The 17,804-nt window shown below is 53.8% G+C and overlaps 8 protein-coding genes across 8 annotated transcripts in view; 5 read left to right on the plus strand and 3 right to left on the minus strand.

The window, feature by feature from the left end:
• CC84DRAFT_1209986 (uncharacterized protein) overlaps nucleotides 1-231 on the plus strand; it is a gene marked incomplete at its 3' end in the record, with an annotated part of 631 nt that extends 400 nt beyond the window's left edge. The window contains exon 2 of the mRNA XM_018182255.1: nucleotides 4-231. Coding sequence (XP_018030038.1) covers nucleotides 4-231 — 228 coding nt within the window. The remainder of the gene's footprint in view (nucleotides 1-3) is intronic.
• Nucleotides 232-775: 544 nt separating this feature from the next.
• On the plus strand, nucleotides 776-2,299 carry CC84DRAFT_1130560 (Metallo-hydrolase/oxidoreductase). The gene has a single exon (XM_018175864.1). It carries the CDS (start codon nucleotides 863-865, stop codon nucleotides 2,009-2,011), a length of 1,149 nt encoding a protein of 382 aa, XP_018030039.1. The 5' UTR covers nucleotides 776-862; the 3' UTR covers nucleotides 2,012-2,299.
• Nucleotides 2,300-2,751: 452 nt separating this feature from the next.
• On the minus strand, nucleotides 2,752-4,529 carry CC84DRAFT_1222688 (uncharacterized protein; the record flags this gene model as incomplete). The annotated part of the gene is made up of 3 exons (XM_018183404.1): nucleotides 2,752-3,516; nucleotides 3,563-4,313; nucleotides 4,360-4,529. The coding sequence occupies 3 exons, from the start codon at nucleotides 4,527-4,529 to the stop codon at nucleotides 2,752-2,754; spliced, it is 1,686 nt and encodes a 561-aa protein (XP_018030040.1).
• A 791-nt stretch (nucleotides 4,530-5,320) lies between these two features.
• CC84DRAFT_1156686 (dehydrogenase with different specificitie) lies at nucleotides 5,321-6,600 on the minus strand (the record flags this gene model as incomplete). The annotated part of the gene is made up of 3 exons (XM_018176982.1): nucleotides 5,321-5,803; nucleotides 5,877-6,442; nucleotides 6,496-6,600. The coding sequence occupies 3 exons, from the start codon at nucleotides 6,598-6,600 to the stop codon at nucleotides 5,704-5,706; spliced, it is 771 nt and encodes a 256-aa protein (XP_018030041.1). The 3' UTR covers nucleotides 5,321-5,703.
• A 565-nt stretch (nucleotides 6,601-7,165) lies between these two features.
• On the plus strand, nucleotides 7,166-8,921 carry CC84DRAFT_1169199 (nucleolar essential protein-like protein 1). Its single transcript, XM_018179593.1, has 3 exons — nucleotides 7,166-7,485; nucleotides 7,629-7,894; nucleotides 7,965-8,921. The coding sequence occupies exons 1-3, from the start codon at nucleotides 7,395-7,397 to the stop codon at nucleotides 8,439-8,441; spliced, it is 834 nt and encodes a 277-aa protein (XP_018030042.1). The 5' UTR covers nucleotides 7,166-7,394; the 3' UTR covers nucleotides 8,442-8,921.
• A 684-nt stretch (nucleotides 8,922-9,605) lies between these two features.
• Nucleotides 9,606-12,145, plus strand: CC84DRAFT_1264054 (uncharacterized protein). The gene is made up of 2 exons (XM_018185278.1): nucleotides 9,606-9,967; nucleotides 10,019-12,145. The coding sequence occupies exons 1-2, from the start codon at nucleotides 9,801-9,803 to the stop codon at nucleotides 11,925-11,927; spliced, it is 2,076 nt and encodes a 691-aa protein (XP_018030043.1). The 5' UTR covers nucleotides 9,606-9,800; the 3' UTR covers nucleotides 11,928-12,145.
• A 772-nt stretch (nucleotides 12,146-12,917) lies between these two features.
• On the plus strand, nucleotides 12,918-14,903 carry CC84DRAFT_1264055 (uncharacterized protein; the record flags this gene model as incomplete). Its single annotated transcript, XM_018185279.1, has 2 exons — nucleotides 12,918-13,270; nucleotides 14,255-14,903. The coding sequence occupies 2 exons, from the start codon at nucleotides 12,918-12,920 to the stop codon at nucleotides 14,547-14,549; spliced, it is 648 nt and encodes a 215-aa protein (XP_018030044.1). The 3' UTR covers nucleotides 14,550-14,903.
• Nucleotides 14,672-16,881, minus strand: CC84DRAFT_376262 (nitrate transporter). Its single transcript, XM_018185966.1, has 5 exons — nucleotides 16,620-16,881; nucleotides 16,536-16,570; nucleotides 16,338-16,431; nucleotides 16,067-16,287; nucleotides 14,672-16,007 (listed from the first exon to the last, which is right to left on the minus strand). Exons 1-5 carry the CDS (start codon nucleotides 16,739-16,741, stop codon nucleotides 14,971-14,973), a joined length of 1,509 nt encoding a protein of 502 aa, XP_018030045.1. The 5' UTR covers nucleotides 16,742-16,881; the 3' UTR covers nucleotides 14,672-14,970.
• Between the last annotated feature and the right edge of the window lie 923 nt (nucleotides 16,882-17,804).

Here is a 17,804-nt window from a genome sequence, read left to right on the forward strand (position 1 = left end):
GAGAAGGAGGAGAAGGAGGAGAAGGAGGAGAAGGAGGAGAAGGAGGAGAAGGAGGAGAAGGAGGAGAAGGCTTCAGACAAGAAGACTAAGGAATATAAGACTAAGGAAGAGAAGACTCAAGGAAATAGGAGTAAGGAGGAGAACACGAAGGAGGGGAAGGCTAAGGAGGCTGAGGCCTTGGCCGACGAGGATGAGGATTGCTATTGCCCACTGATTGGACGTCTTGAATGAAAACAGTCTGGACTGGTCTACACATATTTGAGGAAGAATGCTTCAGCTTTCAAGTGCTAAATGTTGCTCCTGGAGTTACTTAGGCCGGTTGACGTGGTTTCTGATGTTGGTGTATCTTGACGGCCTCAGATTCGGTACACGCATCGTGTAATGGCGCCTTGCATTACTGTTTTTGCGATCCCTTTTCTATTTCATGTAACATGGACTTTTGGTCGCTCATTAATCATATTAGGAAGTTCTATTCCATTCATTCGCGCTAGTCGAGTATTCGCAACGCAACTGCAGGGCTAGACCTGAGCAATGACGTCATGAATACCATGTCAACCTCTACTTTCCCATTGCGCCATAGCATACAATACACAGTTTGGAATGCACACATGTACACTCAATCACTGCAATCACAAGCTTCAGTCACACGGTATCTTGAACGCACCGTACGTTTGTCTCAGTGAGCGGTAATTCACGATCGACTCACAACCTAGTCCATGAGAAGCACATTATCAGAAGACCAACCCTAAGGGAGCTCGAAATCGGATGTGAGATCGTATCGTTTACATTAAACCCCTGTCTGCGTCCACCAAGTCAAAAGCGTTCCTACTTCTTCCGTCGAGAACCGAAGATTCCTCCTACCATGGCCTCAGCACCAAAGCTCCCGTGGCATCCCATTCCCGGTTCACCAAGCGGAACAACGTGCAAAGTCCACCTGATCCAAGCCGGTGGTCTCATGATCCCCTACGACCGCGTCTTCCTCCCCGGCCCGAAGCAAAGCAGTCACACGCTCTCCCCAGACTACGACCCTTCGAAAAGCGAAAAATATTACGTGCCGGACTATTGCTTCCTCGTCGAGCACCTGCCAACAGGCGATCACTACATCTTCGACCTCGGGATGCGCAATGATCTCGAAAACCTGCCGCCCCTCATCAAGAAGGACACCTTGCCTGTGTTTACTCCGTACCCCAAGAGCCCAGCGGATATACTAAAGAAGCATGGGAGTCCGGATCAGCAGCCTGAGAAGGTAAAGGCAGTGCTTTTCTCGCATATACACTTTGACCATGTGGGTGATGGGGCGAAGGCAGGGTTCACGAACGCCGAATTGTGGGTCGGGCCTACGACGTGCACGTATGCCAGGCCTGGGTATCCCGAGTCCGAGGGGGCGCCTGTGTTGTCTGAGAATTTCCCTACCGATGGAAGTAGGAAGATTGTAGAGGCATATGTCAGTGATGAGCGATTGAAAAAGGATAACGACAGCAGGGTGGGCAAGGTAGTGCAAGGGAAGAAAGAGGGAAAGTACGAAGCTGTGGAGTTAAGAGATGTAGGCGACGGTGGATGGATAGGCCTCGGGTCTTTCGATCGCGCGTTCGATGTCTTTGGTGATGGGTCGGCGTATGTGATTGACGCACCAGGGCATTCGCCGGGTCATCAGATGCTGCTTGTCCGCGTTACTGCGTCTGCGCGTTTGGATACATCAGCTTCGTCGTCTGATAAGGACAGTTTTGTTCTCCTGGCAGGCGACTGTTATCATCATCCAGACCTTTTGAAAGATCCTGAACGCACAGCGCGTCCACCTTATTCGAAGGGTTCGATGCATGCTGATCCCGAAGTAGCGGTCGAGACCATACATCGCACGCAAGCCTTTGCGCACAGAGACAATGTATGGGTTATGGCGGCGCATGACTTCAGCGTTGGCGAGGCTCTTAGGAAGGGCGAGAAAGTGATCGAGGGTCTCATCTTGATCAATGACTGGCAAGGCAAGAATTGGAAGCCAGATACGCACTCGTAAATCTATGTTATCGCCGTTGATTAGCAATGTCCACGTAGAATAGAGAAAGCACCCAAGGCGTAAGGTCTGTGGATAACCAAAACACTATCTCCGCATCGCTGTGAGGTCCGGAAACCACCTCAATCATTATGATAGTCCTCCTCACCGTTTCTCCCGAACGAGAATTCATCGATCTGCCGTATATCAAAGCCGGATAGACCTAGCACGGCCCCAACTACCCGCGCAAACGCGGACGCCGAGACATCAAGCCCCCAAGACGTCTCGTCTGCGCGCATCGGGAATTCAGCCGCGCGCGACATGTGGCGTTTTGAGTGGCTGCTCGCATGAACCAGAGTGGCGTGACTCTCCCCTTGCCATATTCTATTCTGACACACCGTCAGATATGCAATCCGTGCGCAGTTCCGCGGGGCGCGGATGGCAAAAGTTAGCGACTTCCAGTGCAGTTGTGTGGATGGCTGATTGAATATTTGGACTGTTTTTATTCAATGTTTACATGTGTTTTGTTGGATCTATGGTATCGTATCGCGTCTTTCGCCTTCGCAGCGCGGCTGCGCTAGACATTGGGGTACTAGGTGCTATGGGGTGGGTGGATATGGTAATAATACGCTGTGCTCGAAGAGACAAGACATGACAATACAAATATAACGCCTCCACCACCACCGCCAAACAGCGGGTTCGAAGAAATATGTACTGGGTGATGAAGATGGGTTGCAATGTGGTAGCGGTGCGAATGCAAGCGTTTAGAAGTTCTCCTTGCCCCACACGAAGTTGAAGCCGGGCTCCGAGTACATGTTGCACTTGATGTGGAGGGTCGAGCCGAGGACTTTGGGCCCGCAGAAGAAAACACCAGCTTCTGCGGGCGCGTGGATCTTGCGGATGGACTTGAAGATCATGTCCCAGTTGGGGCGGCCGAAGTTTGTGGGCGCGCGGAGACCGGTGATGGCGTCTTGTTCGGCGTTGGCATCGTTAATCATGATGTTGGTCGCGTCGTCGGCCTTAATCTTAGCGGTGAGGTAGGTATGAATCTCGATGTGGTCGTCAAGATCCTGAGCTTCGATGGCCAAGAGCAGCGATCTGAACCACTCAAACGAGCCGAAATCTCTGCAAATCCAGAAGAAGTACACTTTCCGTAGACGAGTGCGGCCTTGAGGGTAGTTCATCCGGTACCAGATACTCTTGAGAATAGAAGCGAAAGGTGTCACACCGATACCAGCACCAACAAGTACGGCGACCTCGAACTTGAACACGTCTTCAGATGCAGAACCAAAAGGACCGTCAATGTAGACTCGCGGAAGGATCTGGCGAAGTGCGACCTCTGTGGCTCCGTCTTTTTCACCCTTGGCGCCGCCCTTCTCAAGGTTGCAGCCAAGTGCCTTTCCGAGCGCTTTCGTAAAGTCACCAACCATACGGACATGGACGGAGATGTAGTCCTCCTCGGGTGCGCTAGTGAGCGTGAATGGATGGTATTGCCAGATCGAAACCTCTGGGCAGCACAGGAAGATGTACTACAATTGTCAGCAAAGTATCAGGGACAAGCATTCGTAAACTTACCTGACCAGCCTGCGTCTTTGTGTTCTCCTTTTTGATCTGAATCTCACAGACGTTGCTGGGGTGCTGAATCACCTTGGAGACGTACGTCTTGTGACGTCCACGGATTTCGCGCGATGTTCGCTCGGCGAGGTACGCAAATCCACCATACATCCAATACTCCCAGAAGACACCGATACCGTCGCAGAAGGGCGCAAAGTCGGGCTTAATCATACAGAACGCACCGTGGATGGACCAGAAAACGAAGAAGATGATGAAGAGATGGTGAGTGTACCAGAAGCGTTCGAACTGTGCTCGTCGTGGTTTCTCGGCAGCGGTCCAGGCCATAGCAGACAACGCAATCAACATGACATAACCACTCCATCCAGGTCCGGTAGCCAGGTTGGCAATGAGGAAACCAATGAATCCGAGTTTGTTGACCTGAGCGAAAAGCCATAAGTTCCTCCAATGCGCAATGGTGTGTAGCCAGGAAAAAAAGACAATGGACCATCCGACGAGTTTGTGGAAGGTAATGTTTTTGTCAAAAGGAATGATGCCGTTGAGGGGAGTTCGACGCGCCATTGAAATCAGGTTCCTGCATACGGGGAATAGGATGAAAGCTACGTCGACGTGTAGCGTCAAAGCTGCTGAGCGAGCGACTGGGAACGTGAAGCCAAACGTGTTCCGCGCGCCAATCGAGTTGTCCTTGAAGCCATAATGTGCCATGCCGAAACCGAAAACCATCATGTGCAAGATCAGGAAAGTAAAGACGAAGCTGAGGTGGTCAGTACTTATTTGCGACCAGGAGCAACAAGACGTACAATCTTCGGTAACCCTCATTGACCATCCATCTGTCGAACTTTTCCTTCAGATAGAGTTCTCGAGGTTTCTCGTCCGACATCTCTCCAGACATGAGCATTCGCGTGAGAGGCGGCCATCTTGATCGCTCTCGGCCTGAGAGGCTGTAGCCTGCGTAGCCAGTCTTGTCCATGATGATGGATGTGTGAGTGCTGCAGCCACGGAAGGCTGGAATTAGAAGTGCCTGCGTTCAGATCCTGCTGAAGATGGGCAAATGGTTAGAAAGTTCAAAGGGCCAAAACCTGGAGCATAGTGAGCATGTGCGGTGACACAACGCGGCGCGAGGGCGTAGACTTACAAGCAGGTGTGCCCGCACTGAAGAAGAGAAGGGTAGGGAGAGATCACTTGGCCGGTTAAAGAGGCACCGGCATGAAAACGGAAGCTCTCCAAAGGGGAAACAACGACTATAAGCACATGCACGGTTGGAAGGACTTTGGAGGGGGTGGGGGGTTGGTTCAGGATATGATTGCGGCGCCATGTGGGTACGAACCAGCGACGCGTGGAGAAGGAATAAAGCTTAGCTTAACGGTAGCAAAAATCGAACCATTTTCACCATCCGAAGCCCAGAGCTGTGACAGGAGCTAGTAGGCGGGCTACGACAGCGTATCGCAAGGGCAAGGTGCGGCGCCCAGAGCCGCACAAGACCGGGCAGGGGCCAATGAACGCCTGGAAGGGTGTACAAGCAGACTAGCGCCGTGCCCAGATGGGAGGCTGAAACCCGTCTGGACATGGCATTTTCGTTTGGGTGACGAATGGAGAACGCTGCCCAGTGCGGCCGTGTCTGAGAGGTGTGTCAGGAGGCGATGTGAGACGAAGCGAGTCTGGCGTCGGCGCTTGGGCACCTCCACCTCTCCGACGTCTCGACTCTGCACAACGGCGGCGACTCGCGCCACCTGCAGACCAGCGTCCGCTATTGCCGGACGAGGCTCGGAGAGCTGCTGTACGCAGCCAAACAGCGTACGAACGCAGAAGTGACCGCTACCTCTACGGCAAGCGTACGTAACACTACTTATCATAGGTATATTCGATGGAAACCGCAGCGCCTTTAGTATGGACAAAGCCGATGGGAAAACACGTGTTGGATGTCGGCAAAGGCATCAATCATGAAAGGAAATCTGACATGTCTAGCAGGCCACATGTTTCTTATAATACACCTCCATTATTCCCGTTGCGGCACGTCTGCACGGGTACCTTCCGCAGCGTCAAACATCTCTAGTCTGGAACCTGGCAGACCCGAGCAAGGGAACCGATCTTCCGATGTTTGGAAGATCGAAGAAACGCCGTAAAACCATACTGCTACTTGACACTCAGTACATTGTATAGCCACCCGACGCCGAGATCGTTTGACCCGACACCCATCGCGCACTGTCGTCTGACAGCCAGGCGACAATCTGGGCAATATCATCGCTTTGGAAAGTCAGCACATCCAACCCATACCGAATACAGCAACAGCTTTTAGGGCCATCTTTGCAAAACTCACACTGTGCCATGCCGATGTTCGACCGGAGTTGTTTTTAGCTGCATTTCAACGATATCTTGGGGCACGTCGTCGAGCATTTCCGACACTACAGGTCCAGGCGCGACCGCATTCACAGTATGGCCCACATGCCCAAGCTCGGCCGCCAGTGCTCTCGTCAGACCCTCGATAGCAGATTTCGAGGCGGAATACATGGCCAGCGAGTCGAACCCTTGTCGTGCGCCGACTGAGGAGAGGTTGATGATCCTTCCGGGAGCACGAAGATGTGGTTCGACGGCCTTGATCATGAGCAAAGGCGCCCGAACGTTGACATCGAAGATGGCTGCGAAGTCATCCGCAGTTGTTTCGTATAGAGATTTGCTGAACAAAACCCCAGCGTTGTTGACAAGGATGTCAATCGTGGGACCGAAGGCTTCCAGTGTGGCTTGGACAACGCGTTCGGGCGCATCAACCTCTCGCAAATTCGCCTGCACGACTATCGCTCGGCTGTCGTTCTCAAGTCGATTGATCTGGGAAGCCACCTGATTCGCTCCTGCCTCGCTCTTGGATGAGTTGAATACAATGGTAACCTGTTCGTGTGAACGGCTGATTACAGCTTCTGAGGGTCGGATGTCAGACGAACACTGGCGCCTTTCTTGGCCAGCTCGAGGGCAATGCCAGCTCCAATACCGCGCGAGGAGCCGGTCACAATTGCAACCTTGCCCGAAAGGTGTGCTTCTTTGATCATAGTGGTGTGGTTGGTGGCGTCAGGCAGTGTGGTGTTTTGGACAATGTGACTAAAGTAGCGCACTAGTATTCGCAAGTTGGAGAAGTGAGACTCCAGACGTCCATTGAAGCTTCTATATAAGCAGGTCTCAGGTCATCCCTACTCCTGCAGACGAACAAGCATGACTGTGCGAACTGGGTGTAGACGAAGCTATTCGGAACGACCGATATCCATCGCGAGCATATAGTGATGTTCCAGAAATGCAAAAGATGATCATTGCCCGTCAGGCAAGCAAACTATAGGTCCGTGTGCTATTGTGTCCCGGGGATGGACGAGTGGCGCCGACAGCCCAGCAAATACCCGAGAACTGTCGGTAGTACAACACGCGCCAGCAACAAGGCTGGTGTTGCAGCTTGTTGGGCCCGGAACGAAATCACACCCAGACAAACAAGACGCTTTCGTTGCGAAAGGCCTTTGTGAGGGCATGAGGCGGGCGGCAATGCGATTGGTGGAAGCGGTGAGGGGAGCTCGCCAAGCCAACGGCGCGGGTCACGGGCGGGCGAATAATCTTCTCACCAACACGCACCATTCGCACTCACGCTCAATTTTCTGACTCCAACCCGTCTAACACGCGCGACTGCCTTCGGACTCCGGTCATCCTCCTGCGGTTGTATAAAGAACATTTGAAGTGCTAATTGTACAGGCACACCACCCAACGCGCCTTCTCCGAGCTCCCCGTTCCCACTGCAGTGGTAAGGACAAACTGAGCGTCTATATCACGCAGTGCATATCGAAAAGCATCATCGACCTCCACCATGGGCGGACTTCCTCTTCGAAACGACAGCCCGAGCGACCGCGAACGCAAGGCTGTCCGCGACTCTCCCGAGCGGGGCACCAAGAGGATAAGTCAGTCGCCCACCGTCACAACCGGACGCAGCCGTTGGTCTGCAGCCGCACCATGCTTCTTCCACTACCGCCCTGCACCCCACCGCGCCGTCCGGCATTCAACCTGCTGAGCATTCAACCTGCTAACTTGGCGCTTCAACCAGGGACGCAGTCGCTGCCCCCGCCCGACCTGCCCAAGCTTGTTGCCGAGCAGCACCAGCCCATCCCGAGCAGCGACAAAGACACGCAGCGCCTGATTGTCGTATTGTGCAGTGCCACCCTTGAGACATACAAGGCCTCGCACGGCGTCGGCCGCGGCGGCGCCGGCCGCGAAGACAAGTTCAACTTGCTCAACAGTGATGATCACATCGGCGTTATGCGCAAGATGGGCCGCGACATCAGCGAGGCCCGCCCCGACATCACCCACCAGGTAAATCGCCGACGCGAATACATTTCCACCTTCGCCACCATCGCGACGCCAGTGCTAACAGCCTGTGTAGTGTCTGCTCACTTTGCTCGATTCGCCCATCAACAAGGCGGGCAAGCTGCAGATCTACATCCAGACCGCTCGCGGCGTGCTCATCGAGGTGAATCCCACCGTGCGCATCCCGCGTACCTTCAAGCGCTTCGCTGGTCTCATGGTCCAGCTGCTGCATCGCCATCAGATCCGCTCTACCACTTCCAACGAGAAGCTCATCCAGGTCATCAAGAACCCCATTACCGACCACCTCCCGCCCAATTGCCGCAAGGTCACCCTCAGCTTTGACTCAGAAGTCGTGCGCGTGCGCGACTATATCCAGGGTCTGCATACCGACGAAAGCATTGCCGTCTTCATCGGGGCTATGGCCAAGGGAAGTGACGACTTTGCCGACCAGATTAAGGACGACAGCATTGCCATCAGCCAGTTCAACCTCAGTGCCAGCGTTGCCTGCAGCAAATTCTGCCACGCTGCTGAGGACGTATGGGGCATCATCTAACTGGACCAGCGCCTCACCGTGCCGCAGCATAGCGTAGTGGACACGCCGCTACCATCAATCGCCGATTCGAGGAAGGAAGGAGACATCAAAAGCATCGAAACCCAGGAGTGATTCAGGTTGCGGGACGCGCTCACGCCGAGATCACAACATCGACGCGTGGGCGCCGTCACCGCTGTGTTTTTGAGCGTCGTCTGAGTTTTCTTTTACAACAAAACAATACTCCGACTCAACGTCCAAAAAATACTCATAACGAGTCCCGCGGAGCACTCAACGTGCTCTGCCTCTCCTGTGTTTCTTTTGTTGCTTTGCGCAGAGGAAGATGCGCCAAAAGTAGGTACAAGTACCTGGGGTACGCGTGTAATGTCTTGTATGGTCAAAAGCTGCAAATAGTTGTTGGATAGATACCCGGAGCGATGTGCGGCAATAAGTGGGCTGTACCGACGTCAGTCTCCATATGCCGCGCGAATGCAAAATGTCGCATCTCATCTCGTCACGTTTATGACAGCGCACTTTCGGTCATTATTTAGTTTGACAAGTTTGATGCTTACGAGACACAGGGACATGGTGGGGGCGGCAGCGCGTGCGGCGGGAGAGCAACATGTGCGTCAGGGATGCCACCTGTTCGTCGTCTTCTAGCGGCATCTAGGGAGATCGAAGAAGCGTTCTGGCATCACACCCGTCGACAGCCCTGCCTCAGCAACCGGTAGCTGGCATTCACGCCGTCGATTGCATCGTTGGGGCTGTCCTTAGTCTTGCTCTGGTGCTTGGGTGGTACTTTCCCCATGTCGTTTTGCGGCACCTGCACTGTTGAGTCGTCATACCACTATATATATTGCTCCTGCAGCGCGGGGACATGTGGCCCGGTGGTGCATACGTATTGCTGGCTCTCAACGGCAACCTGCGAGATGGTCCAGATCCATTTAGCGTCCGGTTTTGCTCGAGTCACGATATGAGGCGGGAGAGGCAGCGGATGCGGGCCGAGAGAGCACCCAATCGCTTTGCTCGCTTGTGCCGCAAAATTAGCTGCAGGCGGTGGACATGTGGCAGCACGAGGGCACGACTTGACCACGGAGTCCTTGAAAGCCAACGACATCAGTGGGGCGGACTAAGACCGGCCTTCCCGCAAGGGTATGGACGCCTCGCCAATTCCTTCACGATGGATCGAAAGGCTCATGCCGCTCGTGGGTTGGATATAAACCTGTGGTGTCACCGCATGTACACTCTCTACACTCTGTCACACGTCCCGTACCCGCCCTAGCATTTTGCGACTTTGCTGTGCCTCAAACACAGCAGCCTATTTATTATTCTTTCACTGTATACCTAATTACTTTCGTCCGTCGTTCACCGCCTACCTGGAACATGCCTGTCTCCCACATTGGCCTTACTGTTTCGCACCTACCAACTTCATGTTCGTTCTTTCTATCAGCTCTACAACCTCTCGGATACCGCTATATCGGACAGCAAGGCAACCAGATTGGTCTCGGCATCTACGACGCCGATTTCTTCCTGTGCCAAGAAACGCCTGGGTAAGGAACCCTTAATGATCATCAGCAGTACTTACACTAACAAGACCACAGCGTAAAAGCTGGCGCAGCGCATATTGCCTTCACCGCTCATAGCAGGGCTGCTGTTCGAGACTTTTACGCCGCTGCTCTGACCGCTGGCGGTCGGCCTAACGGCGCACCAGCTTCCCGTAGTGACGAGGACGGCCACTTCAACGCTGCGATCCTGGACCTCGACGGCAACAGCATTGAAGTCGTTTTCAGGAATGGGCCCGACTTCAGGGATGACGGCACTGTGATCGAGCATAGTAGAGTCATTACGTGGCGAAGAACTGTGACTGAAAGCTTCCGCGACGACAGAAGTGTCGTCAGTAGTCGATCTACTCAGTCGTTATCAAAACAGGCATCTGCACCTGCTGCTCCCTCAGTTGCACCTTCGGCAGCATCGAAAGCACCCAGTGTCGCGCGCAGCGTCTCCGAACCTGCCATACCCCAAGCGCCTGCGGCTCCGGAAAGCGGCAATGGTGGTGGAGCCGCGAAACAGATCATCGGCACCCTCCTCGGAGCTGCCGCTGGCGCAGCAGTCGCTTACGCAATGGTAGCTAGCGAACGAGACAGCGCAAAGAAAGAGAAAGATTTCGAGGCATTCAAAACGGCCAAAGCGGCTATGGCATCGGTAGCGCAATTCGCTCAGGGCAGCGGACAGCCAAAGCTACCCCAGCAGGACCCACAACCCGCCTACGAGACCAAGCAACTACCACCACCTGTACACCGCAACATCAGTGACAGCGACTCCCAGTACTCGTCGCCGCGGGCCCGCAGCATACGAGCCATCGAAGCCGCTCCGAGCGATCATGGCCCACTGTATACGAAGGCGCCCACCCAGATCAGCGTGTCTAGACAGCTTGAGTATGCTCCAGCGCAGTCGATCGCACCTTCTAGGGTGTCCGAGTATGTTCCGGCTGCTTCGGTAGCACCATCCAAGGCAGCCTCCAGGTCGCCCGAGCCTAGAGCTATCGAATACGTCCAAGCTGCCTCGATCGCGCCTTCCAAAGCACCCTCAAGAGCGGCCGAGCTCCGGGCTATCGAGTATGCCCCAGCTGCTTCGGTGGCGCCGTCCAGACTGAGCCATCGATCGAAGACGAGCCCTGAGCTGGCAACTGCCGAGAAGGCTAGGAGCACCGTTTCCCGAGCTCAGAGTGCAGCACCCAGCTCTTTCATCTCGACCTTTGTCCCCGATGAATTCGAGCGTCGCAACACTGACGGTGGCAGCGTGGCTTCGCACCGCTCTAGCAAGTCGAAAAAGTCTAGTCATTCGAAACATCGTAGTAGTAGTAGAAGTAGAGCGCATTCACCTTCGCCATCCAAAGCACCATCGGACGCTCCATCGAAGGCTCACTCGAAGGTAGGATCTGTCTTGGGCAGCATTCTCGGTCGCGGCGGCGACGACAAATCCATCGTCAGCAACCCTTTCCGCGACGAATACGAGATCGACGACTACACCGATGACGATGACGACTACACGATCGCCCCGTCGGACAGCATCTCTCAGGTGTCGTCTTCGCACTCGCGCCGCAAGCACCGTTCGCATCGCTCCTCCAGGGACAAGGACGAGCACTCCGTGGCCGGCTCGTCAGCCAGCAAGCACAGCCGTTCTTCCAAGCACTCGTCCAAGTCGCATAAATCTCGCTCGTCTCACAGCTCGCACTACCATACTGCGGACGAGGAGTTCCGGAATAGTGTGATCAGCGAGCCCAGTGACGCAAGCACAATCAAGCCGAAGAAGTCGAGACACCCAGAACGGAAAGATAGCGCTACTGACTACGACGAAATGTTTGACCGCGTGCAGTATGGAAGCGGCAATGTGCCTGTTAGGGGCATCACACCGAGTATGGTCCAGGGGGGTAGCCCTGAGGAGGGTAAGAGCAAGAGTGTGATGGGGTATAAGATGGCGCAGAGGTTGAGGGCTTTTGAGGGGAGGTAGAGTGTGATGGCCTCATGGTTTTGTGCGGCATTGGTCGGATATGTTTTGCATTTGGCGTTCGGGTAACGGCTGACCACTTTACGAAGCATGATGATGTATAATGAGAGCATAAGATATAGAAGCGATAGACGGAGATGGCGTTAATCTTTGAGGGTCTTGATTTACCTTATTCCCTTTCGTGTGGACCTTGTGATGAGGTTGTGGCTTGATCAAAGCGTCGACATTGAGTGATAGAGCGAGCTCACACCTCCGCACTTCTCGCAAGGAATAGATACCCTGTACCGAAATTTTCTGCTTTTCTTACGATGCGACATCCTTTCGCATTCGCCACAAACCCAGCAGTGACTTGTATTCCCACTGTTGACCCAGCCCTCGTAGTCGCCGCATAGCGAGAACCGATACATCGAGCCGCTGCTTTCCCATCACCAAGTAAATCACGGTCCTCAATGAAAGCGAAGCGGACCAGACGCGAAGCCTGCATGGGCGTGAGAAACTCGTCAAGGGCGGCCCGGAACGCGTCCAGCGTTCTGTCGTATTTCGTAACTGCGTAACTGAACCGTGGGAAAAAGAGGGGGGGGGGGGGGGGGGGGGGGGGGGGGGGGGGGGGGGGGGGGGGGGGGGGGGTTGAGGATCGTGTCCAGGTCAATAAAGCTCAACTCTGCATTCGGTTCGTCTGTGAGGTCAGGCACATGATCACGGCGAGCGAGCTTTTTCCAATAGCGCCTCTCTTGCGCCCTCTCCTCGCGGTCGCGCACGAGATATCCTCCAACCTTTCCACCTCTTCACGCCTGTAAGCGGCCGCGTGAGGCGTCCCAGAGTGCACAGTCCGAAGCGACATTTGCTGTGAACGGGCGGACAGGGAGTGTCGCATCGATTGATCGCCTGCACTAACCATGGCCGACTTACCCCCAAGTCAGCGTATGTCTGAGTCCACCACAGAGAACTCCCCAGCTCCAATTTGTACCTCGACCTGGGCAATCCCCGAGCATAATGCGAAATTCCCGAAAAAGCCGGAGGATTTCGCTGCTGCTTACCCATCCGCAAACCGAGGATCAGCAGCTACTGCTCGACGACCTGAATGATGATGTCCTTGCTATCATTGTCGACTACCTGTTCGATATGGACGAGCTGAATGGTCAGCGCATCCACCTGTACATTAATACAGGCCCTTACGTTCGCACTCATCGAAGTACTTTCAACCTTGGCGTCGCCAACAAGCGACTCCGTTCTGCGTGCATTCGAAAGCTGTTTAGAGACATCCACAGGTGCTCATCGACGATGGGACAACTCAATAGGCAGCTGAAGGACACCGAGCCAAACTCCCAAAACCTTTCGAGTATCCGGTGAGCGCATCGCTAATCACAACACTTCTTCCACAGGACCTGCACAGACAAACGAATATGGCACGCGAGTTCCTGGTCAAGGGTGATAACGTAGTCAGGACATGTGATATTGCCACATCCTCCAGACATGATTCCATTCTCTACAAGACTCGTTTGCAGAAAGTCCTCCCAACGATGCCGTTTCTCAAGGAGCTAACTGTAACACGCAAGTGTTCGACAGCCAGGATGTTCAGCGGAACGCCGATCGATGCCGTCAAACCATATCCACGGCCACTAACCGATACTCTAGATCGCAAACATGTCGACTTGTCCATTCTGGAAAGGATGTTCTCGAAGGCCTATCACTTTTCCTACCGTCGTTGGACTGCGCATTCAGTGTCCTAGTGACTGGTGGTTCCTCGTCGAAGCCTGCCCAATACAGAACATCTGATCCTGCGAGATAATCTTCACCACGACGAGCCGATGGCGGGGGTTAAGAATCTTAGAAGATTGCGGCACCTCGAATTGTATGACAAGTGCTGGATTAGAGAGGACATCGAGCATCTCCAAGAACAGCTTCCTAACCTTGAGAGCCTAGCTCTCAAGGGTGGTATTGGTGACCAAGATGTCTTTGTCGGTGGATTCACTTCACTTACATTGGGGTCTTGATCCTGATCCCCTTTAGCAACGGGCAACTAAGTCGAGCAGATTCTCTTCGTGTGAGTGAATTCAAATCAAAGTGCCTAGAGCATATGAGCTAATCACACACTCACACGTAGTGTGGACTCTGGCCGTGACCGTCGACGATCGTGAAGAGCGTCGTTATGAGAGTGCATTCTCTGACGACAGCGAAGTTGCGATAAGCATTGTCAGGGCAAGGTTGTGTGATGGATCGGACGTCGATCAACGGCTTGTGGCTAAGACTTAATTCGACAGTTGTCCTGCTCTGGAGAATCTTTGGCTGGTACAATAATGGGAGTCACTCTGCCCCTGAACTGCGCCAAGGCAGTCTGACGGCAAGGTATCATCTGTGCACAACAAGTACTACGATGATGACAACCTTCCAAGGAATTGGGGGATCATTGGCAATCACTTTGGCCGTGACGGCTTTCCCCTGGTGTTGAGCTTCCCGGGCGATATCACTTCGTACGACGAGAAGCATGATCCCCCCAACTATGGAAGGGAAACTCCTGCTGAATGGGAAGCAGACAAAACACGGGAAAGACCACCTAAGATTGAAATCTTCGATCGCGGATCATCGATTCAGGATGCTGAGAAAGAATGGTACGCAAAACGGTAGATGCAATGGGAACACGATGATCGGTGTTGATTCGACTCCCTCGAGGATATAAACACTCATGAGCTGCAATGCAAATTGTCACCGATGCTGTTGTGCACAGCAAAGCGGAACATAAAGTTACGATCAGTCACAACGGACTCGTCGAATCAAGGGTACTTCGGAGATGAGATGGTAACACTGTATCAAGTCTAGGGCTGCGTGTACGAAGGCGCACGACGCCATACTTTAAGGCACCATCGGCTATGGAGCAGCAAATGAGCAACATCACTCATGTCTCCGTAAAGCAAGTTTCTCGAATGGCTGAATTTCCGTTTTGTCGTTATCAAGAACTTCCATAGCATCGTAGAGTACAGGGATATCTCGAACCCAAGAAAAAATCGCTCAGTCCGGAACGCCTCGCAAACTTTTACCAATCCAGACTCTACCTTCCGCCGATCTGCCCCTTAGGGACTGGCCTAATCCAGCTCACCGCCAGATTAATCCCAATCGTCATAACCCCAATAATCCAAAACACCTTCCCATACGCCTTCCCATTGTACCTGAAAATAATCGCAAACACAATCCCACCAAAATTCCCCGCCGCCCCCGTAAACCCGCTCACAACTCCATTCGCATGGGGATGCACGTGCGGCACAAGCCCAAAGTCGGCGCCGTTCCCGCCCTCGAGGAAAAACGCCATCGCCGCCACAAGCCCAAACATAGTCGCCTGGCTCTTACTATCGAGCACTCCAATGACAATGAGGAAGACGCCCGTTAGCACGCCATACGCGTGCAGCACGACTTTCTTCGCCCACACACTGCCTGCGCGACGGTACGCGAGGTCCGACACGAAGCCGCCGAGCGGGCGCGTGACGCCGTTGAGGAGGCCGAACATGGCGGCCCAATTGCCCGTCTGCTGGAGCCCTAGTGCGGGGAAGTTCTTCATGTAGTAGTTGCCCAGGATGCTGTTGATGGCGAGTTCAGCACCAAAAGTGCAAAAGTAGCAGGCTGCCGGGACGAGGGTCTGCAGGCTGAACATGACGCGCAGGATATTGGAGGCGGATGGGGTCTGGACAATTTCGCCGCGGGCGGTATCGACCTTCGCCAGGGGCGCGCCCTGTGATTCAGTGTCGTGCATCTTCTTCTTCTCCGATGTGGGTGTGCCCGGGGTGGTATCTTTGTCAAGGTGCGGCGCGTCGGTGAGGCGGCCCTGGATATCGACCGTGGTGACGGAGTGCGTATCTTCTACGGCTGCGGCGCGAGTGCTCCAGTGGCCGGTGGGCGTGTCATCGCAGAGGAGGAGGAGGCAAGTAGCGACGAAGACTATGAGGATGCCCGGGACGACGAAGGAGATGCGCCATGCTTTGTGAGGGGCGATATGTTGTTTGTGGACGAGCGAATTGTACACTGCGGGCATCACAAAGTATGTTATGCCGCCGCCAAGGTTACCTAGGCCGCCGGTGAGGGCGTTGGCAGTGCCTGAATTGAGTGTCAGTGTGCTGGTCTTTGGGGCAGGGAGGAGATAGGTGATGACATACCGACTACGTTCTTGTCGAAGAAGCCAGTAGTCCATACTTGACAGGGGACAAAGCTACCACCCAGGATGCCGATGAAGAAACGTAGTGCATAGAGACCGCTAGCGTTAGTGACACATCCAGCAAGGAAGGTGGGCACGGCGCCTGCAAGAAGACATCCCGCGAAGGTGAGTCGAGGTCCGAATTTGTCGCAGCAAGGCCCGGCAATGAGTCTGACAATCAATCTAACACTTTGTAAGTTGATGAAGGGCTAGATGTAGAGTATGGCACTTACGTAGCAGTTAAAGCAATGATATTGGAATTCGCGACTTGGTAGCTCTTCATGCCAATGTCGCCGGCAATGACATCAGCGAGAAGAGGAGGAAAGGCTGTATGTCTAAGTCAGTCTTGTCCCCTCTTGTCATGCAAAATAGGCAAGGGTCGATGGCTAAGGCTGGAGAGACAAGGCACATGCAGGCTGATGTCAACTTACCATACCACGACCAGAAGGCAATCATGAAGCCGAACCTACATGCTGGGTGAGCAAAGGGAAAATATTTGTTTTCTGACTACTTACCATGAGAAGAAGAAAACGCGTCCATATCGGTCTGTAACAGGGTTCAAGAAAGGGATTGAGCGCGCTTTCTTGTTCAGAGGGTTGATCTCCGGATGGGCCCAAAGAAGCGAGAATCGGGCCATTGCGACTGGGAGCCTATGTCTCTGTCCAGGTCACTACGGATATCCAGCTCGAAAACAGAGAATCTCGAGAGGCCTCTCGTTCTCGTTCTTGTTGTCGTTTGGAAGAGAAATGTCGTGAGATATGCCATTTCAACGCATGCGAGCTCGGACGATATTAATACCCTGCGAAATGCGCCATGATGCCTGGCGCCGAACCCAGCATCTCCGTCAAACACTCAGACATGCTCTAAAGATTTCCGCGGCGTAGATCCTCCCCATATATTATCCCTGGTCCCGCAGCCATGCCCTGCCACGCCCACGTCTGGATCCACAAAATGACTGCTGGCGACAGCCGGGCAGCGTTCAGACACCGACTGTTCTCTGCCATTCGTCATTCTTCGACCCGCCAGAACGGTGGCTGCGACCTAGATGAGGCGGGTGGCTGCCGTGATAAGCCTTCACCCCAGATCTGTCACCATGGCGGACGCTGGGATCTCGCATACTGTACACCATCTGCCCTTCAGAAGCATACATCGACCGAAGAAGTAAGCAAGAGCTAGGGACAGAACTTCCATTGGCTGGAGACGTGCATGTTGGTGTTGATCCTCTTATCTGCCACCGTCGATAGTCCCGAGGCGGCTCGTACTTTCTGTGGGCCTTATCAACCTCTCAGCCCTAGCAGCGCACACCTACCTATCTATAAGACAAGTCTGCTTTTCCGCGGCATTGCAATTTCCAGATTTCATTGAGGTAGTGAAGCTTGAGCCTAAATTAAGTGAGTATTTTGTAAGGGTGGTGTCGCTGAGAGGCCTCGGAACGCATCGCGCACTTTATCCTTATCATCATCCAACCAGACCTGACGATAGCCAAGAATTGAACAGTGACTTGTCATTGGCAGTTTCGAATCCCTCAACAGGCTTGTGCAGAACAAGCTTTTTGTCGTCTTATCATGCAATGCTTGGTTCGTATATAGGACCAACAGACTCATCCTTTGGTGTTGGACAACCGATCGTCTTCATTCTGTACCTAACGTCGTTGTTATCAGGGTGAGATTTAGTTCCCGTCAGGGCGCGGGATGATCAAT

The sequence above is a fragment of the Paraphaeosphaeria sporulosa genome (genome assembly GCF_001642045.1).
Source record: "Paraphaeosphaeria sporulosa strain AP3s5-JAC2a unplaced genomic scaffold CC84scaffold_14, whole genome shotgun sequence".
NCBI classification, from domain to species: Eukaryota; Fungi; Ascomycota; class Dothideomycetes; order Pleosporales; family Didymosphaeriaceae; genus Paraphaeosphaeria; species Paraphaeosphaeria sporulosa.